The sequence below is a fragment of the Ursus arctos genome, unplaced genomic scaffold (genome assembly GCF_023065955.2).
Source record: "Ursus arctos isolate Adak ecotype North America unplaced genomic scaffold, UrsArc2.0 scaffold_22, whole genome shotgun sequence".
Taxonomy (NCBI): Eukaryota; Metazoa; Chordata; class Mammalia; order Carnivora; family Ursidae; genus Ursus; species Ursus arctos.
Genome location: NW_026622897.1, coordinates 58,670,977 through 58,676,646, shown reverse-complemented (window position 1 = coordinate 58,676,646; position 5,670 = coordinate 58,670,977). Strand labels below are relative to the sequence as shown.

The 5,670-nt window shown below is 41.1% G+C and overlaps 1 protein-coding gene across 1 annotated transcript; it reads right to left on the bottom strand.

The window, feature by feature from the left end:
- Positions 1–4,359: 4,359 nt before the first annotated feature.
- Positions 4,360–5,301, bottom strand: LOC113248231 (olfactory receptor 52E5). Its single transcript, XM_026489589.2, has one exon. The coding sequence runs from the start codon at positions 5,299–5,301 to the stop codon at positions 4,360–4,362; it is 942 nt and encodes a 313-aa protein (XP_026345374.1).
- Positions 5,302–5,670: the final 369 nt, after the last annotated feature.

Genomic DNA, 5,670 nt, shown 5'->3' with positions numbered 1-5,670 from the left:
TAATAAATGACCATTTTGCACCCAAAAAAAGAGAAAAAGAAAATTGTTATCATGCACAGACACTGGTATATTGGAAGTGCTCCATTCGTTGTCATTGTCATTACTATCACTGTTATCAGTATGTAATGACATTGAGATTATTAGTATCATTTTGGGTCGTCAGTGTTGAAGTTGGCCCTTCTGTCCTCTGAGGGACAGGATATGGTGCCCTGTCTCTTTGCATACCCGCACGGGAGGACTTGAGTCTGTGTCCACTCCCTGGGAGCACTGCAGGGTGCTGCCTCAGTTGTCCCTCGTGTGGTCACAGCCCTCAGACTCAGAACTGACAGGAGCCTCACAGTCATGAACTCTTGTCTCTCAGCCCCAGACCCACCATCCAGATCTGCTTGGGATGCTGGGACTTGGACTCTGGGACTCTTCTTTGTCAGCTGGCTGCCTTTTAGTTTCTACCCACAGAGAACAGCAGGAAAAGACTGGGAGGCTAAAGCAGGGCAGGGGATACTTGCTTCTTCCCGTCCCTGTCTTGTCAGTACCCTGAGCAATGACTGTTCACCTGGAGTGGAGTTGATTCTAGTCTCCAGGATTTGTTGGTTGGGTGGGTGGGTGTTGGGTTTGAGTTTGATTTGGGTTTGGAACTCCCAGGATCCAATCAGCCTCACTGAACTTCCCCGGGGTGCCAGCAGCAGCAGGACAGAGTCCCACCCTCAGAGATCTTAGTCCCAGCTCTGAAAGCACCTTCTCTGAGCTCCTGTGACAGCAATACCAGCTGAAGGCAGCACCCTCCTCAGAGCTGTGAGACCCAGTCCCATGAGCCTATCTCCAACCTGTCAAGTTAATGACCCAAGTGTAGGTTCCCCAATCTGCTCCAGTCCCTGGTAATTACTACATTACATTCCATCTGTGTAGATTTGCCCATTATGGACATTTAAAATTAATTGGAATCGTACAGTATATGGCCATTATGCTTTTCCCATAGCATAATGTTTCAAGGTTCATCCATTTGTAGCCTGTATCAGTATTTCATTGTGGCTGAACACTATTTCATTTGTTAAACCACAATATGCTTGCCCATCTTTAACTGGGTTACTTGGTCTTTACTCTTGATCTGTACGAGACTTTAAATGCTCTAGGTACTAGAACCTTATCATGTACACGATTTGCAGTATTTTCTCATTCTGGGGGTTATCTTTGCACTTTCTCGAGGCTGTCCTTCGAGGGATAAAGTTTTAAATTTTCATGAAGTCCAGTTTATTTGTTTTTTCTTTCATCACTTGTTCTTTTCGTGCTGTAACTGGAAACCATTGCCTAACTCAAGGTTATGAAGATTTACCCCTATGTTTTCTCCTAAGAGATTTACAGTTTTAGCTCTTACATTTAGTTTTTGGAATCATCTCGAATTAGGTTTTGTCTGCAGTGCCATTCTATGTACTTCTTACTGTAGCATTTTATAGGTTTGGACTGATTTTTCCTATTTCTCATTTCGTTGCTGATAGAGCGTCCTCTTGTCAGTATCACGATCAGTGTATCTGAAGACTAAAACATCGCCAGGGGACCAGGGCAAGGTTGCCATGTCTTGTGGTTTTCCTTGGTTTGTAGACCGCCTTTTTATGTCTATTCTGCACATTCTTAAAAAAATTCAGTATTTTGAATTTTTTGACTAGCCTCAAAACTTACGGAATTTATAATAGTGATGCATTAACTTATTGATATAGTGGATTTAATTTATATATTTTCTAATACTGAACCATTGTTCTCATCTGTAATTATTCCATATAGGCAGTTTATGATATGGGTGTAGAACTTGGACTGTGAAATTACAGAGACAATTATTAGCTGTGTGATATTAGTGACAAAATTGATCATTTGAACTCTTAATTTTCATTTACCTGAACTGACATTAATACTAGTGTCTGTTTTTTAGGAGTATTTTGAAAATTGAATGAGGTAATGAAAATAAAGCACTCAGCACTCAGTGTGTACTCTTCTAATATGTATTATTTTATTTTTAAAATATATAACCAAATTTATTTTTCAAGTTTATTTATACTTTTTTATCTGCATTTGTACGTGCGGTTGGCCTGTATTTGTCTTTGTCCTGAATTTTTCTGTATCTTCTTTCTTCTCTATTTGCCTTTCGATAATGTTATTTTCTAAAATGATTTTGAAAGGTTTGCAATTTTTTTAGTGTTGCCGAACAGTTAACACAGCATAAGACACATGAAAACCTGTCATGGTCCGGCATCGTGCTTGGAAGAAAATCTGCGGTGACTTTTTGGTCATCTTCATCACCATTTTGATCCGTTTAGTTTTTTTAAATCTTGTTTGTGTCAATTTCATGATTTCTATTTAGAAAAGGATCATTCGATCACTTTTTCATTTATTTGTTTATTCAAGTACATTTGACACAAAATATCATTTCCTCCACTCACTTCCTCCCTCAGTTACGTTACTATCACCGTGGCCCCTTCTCTGCATTTTTCTTGCTCCCCCTGCCTTGAGTTTCAGCCAGGGTCCCACTTCCAAACAGAAGCCAACGTCATGTGTTCGTGGCTCCCGGAATACCCAAGGAAATCAGTGGTCTTATCTAGCTCACAGACTCTGCTAAGAGTGCCTTTATATTACGTCGGCAGCCACTCTATTACGTCTTGCCCTAAAGCTCACTCTAATAAGAGCTGCGGGTGCTGGGGTTTCCCTGAGGCTGAAGTCCAGATAGGGCCCTCTTTTTTTTTTTTTTTTTCAATTTATCAAAATGGTTTTATTTACTCATTTTTTGGATTTTTATTTAAATTCTAATTAGTTAATATATAGTGTAATATTGGTTTCTGGAGTAGAATTTAGTGATTCATCACTTACATATAACACCCAGTGCTCATCACAAGTGCCCTCCTTGATGCCCATTACCCGTTAAGCGCGTCCCCCACCCACCTCCTTCCATCAGACTTCACTATGTTCTCTATAGTTAAGAGTCTTATGGGTTACTTCCCTCTCTCTTTTTTTTTTTTCCTTCCCCTATATTCATCTGTTTTGTTTCTTAAATTCCACATAGGACTGAAATCATATGGTATTTGTCTTTCTCTGACTTATTTTGCTTAGCATAATACACTTTAGCTCCATCCATGTCATTGCAAATGGCAAGATTTCATTCTTTTTGATGGCTGAGTAATATTCCATTATATATAGGGGATATACACACACACACACCCCACATCTTCTTTATCCATTCATCAGTCAATGAGCTCAGATATTTGGGTTCTTTCCATAATTTGCCTGTTGTTGATAATGCTGCCATAAATATCAGAATGCATGTGCCCCTTCAAATCAGTGTTTTTGTGTTCTTTGGATAAGTGCCTAGTAGTGCAATTGGTGGGTAGGGTAGTTCTGTTTTTAACTTTTTGAGGAAACAGACACTGTTTTCAGAGTGGCTGCACCAGTTTGCATTCCCACCAATAGTGTCAGAAGGTTCTAGATTGGGGCCTCTTAATTCTTTGGGCTTTCCAGTCTCCTGACAGATAGACCCTCTGACCAGGTAAGGGCTGAGGGTCCTAAAGGGCCCCAAGCATTGGGGTAATCTGGAGTTGGAGCCCTTACTTCATGATAGTGACTGTGTATTAGAATTGGGTTTAGTAAGCTAAACCTACGTATGCTAGAAGTAACAACCGTGCTAGAAATACATTATTTATTTCCAAATCTTTTCATGTTTTACAAACTGCGAAGATTTTTTTCAACAGTTTGTTTGTTTATTTATTTATTTATTTATTTATTTATTTATTTATTTATTTATTTTGAGTTCACAGTGCCAGATTAATATTGCTTTATAGCATTTTATTGGCAAGGATACTTCAAAGAGCTCTAAGTGAAATTCTCAGGTAAATCTTCCAATCAAGGCCAGAGCCTGAATTTAACGTAGATCTTATGACTCCAAGTTAATTTCTCTTGCCACCGTATCCTGCTCGATACTGATGAGATCCCACCTCATTTTAAGATATGAACTTCTTCTTCTGACATGTGAATGAAGAGAAACTCCATGTGGAAGGAAATTATTCAAGGCAGTTACTGGGGCCACACCTTTTTGCAAACCTTTTTCTCCCTGTAGGAATTTTGTAATATCAGTGTGGTTTGAATGTGAGTGTTATGTTTTGCTTTGCTTTGTATTCTTCTTGTGGCAAAGTAGAGATAGTTTTGGAAGCTTTGGACTATGCCTTCCAGTGGGTGTACAAATAGGACGGATGGGGAAATGTAGTGTGACTGGCCTGTGTGGGAGTGCCGCAGTTTTACAAAAATATTTCCAATGTTTACTTCTGCTTTGATCTTATTATTATTTCCCTTAACTGTCATGGAAAATCCTCTTGGGGCTAAATATCAATAGCCTTTAGGGTTAAGCATCCTTAGTACACGATCTCTTATCTGTTTTGTCCTGACCCCATAGATAACAGGGTTAAGAGCAGGGGGAACAACCACGTACAGATTGGCTAGAAGAATGTGGATGTAATGAGGGATGTTGTGGCCAAAGCGATGTGTCATGAAGGAGAAGAGGGCTGGCAGGTAGAAAGCTATCATGACACAAACATGGGAGCCACATGTGCTGAGTGCCTTGAGCCGGGCATCCCAGGAGGGGAGGTGGAAGACTGCTCGGAGGATTTGGACATAGGAGAACCCAATCACAGAAAGATCAATGTATCCCACTGAGAAAGCAATCAAGCCATAGACAACATTGACCCTAATACTGGCACAAGCCAACTTTGCCAAGCCCATGTGTTCACAGTAGGTGTGAAGGATAACCCGGACACCACAGAAAGGCAATCTCAGGATGAGAAATATGAACGGAGTCACAAACACCAAGGTCCTGACGATGATGGCTATGCTCAGGATAGCTATCACCTTGTTGGTGAGGATCATGCCGTATCTCAGGGGGTTGCAGATGGCAATATAGCGATCTATGGCCATGACCGTCAGCACCACAGACTCGAGGCCAGTACATATATGGATAGTGTACATCTGTGTGATGCAAGCTCCAAACCCAATCTCCCTGAGATTGAACCAGAAAATGCCCAGCATCTTGGGGATGGTGGCTGTGGACAGGCCAAGGTCAGTGCAGGCCAACATGGCCAAGAAGTAAAACATGGGTTGGTGGAGGCTGTGCTCAGTCTGGATCACAAACAGGAGAGTGATGTTCCCCAGGAGGGCTGTCAGATACACTGCAAAGAAGGGGAAGCCAATCCAGATGTGCACCTCTTCTAGCCCTGGAATCCCCACCAGAAGGAAGGAGGGAGGGTGGAACTGTGTGTTGTTGAAATGCAGCATATCGCTGGTCGTTGGTTATAGACACATTTCTTGCAGGACTTTTCTTGCTTCCAGGGAGGGACCCTGACCTCTTTCATAGCATGTTGCCTATTTTCTGGAGAAACAGAAAATCCATTCTTTAATCCCATAATATAGCAGAGGAAACCTAGAGAGGCAACATGAGGCACAGTTAAAAAAACACTCTCACTTCAAAGTACTTGTCTGACCCACATAGAGAATCATGCAGAACGTTTCCAAATACAGCAAATTCCTGCATGTCTCCCATCTTTCTTCCCTCAGTCTCTAAGGAAGAACCTGCATATGGCAAATATTTATTATTAGTTGTGTCTCTTAATCAGGATGTAAAGCATAAACAAGATGGTGTGTGTG

What these genes read in the sequence shown, in the direction of transcription:
- LOC113248231 (XM_026489589.2), bottom strand. Translation starts at nt 5,301, where the DNA reads ATGCTGCATTTCAACAACACACAGTTCCACCCTCCCTCCTTCCTTCTG.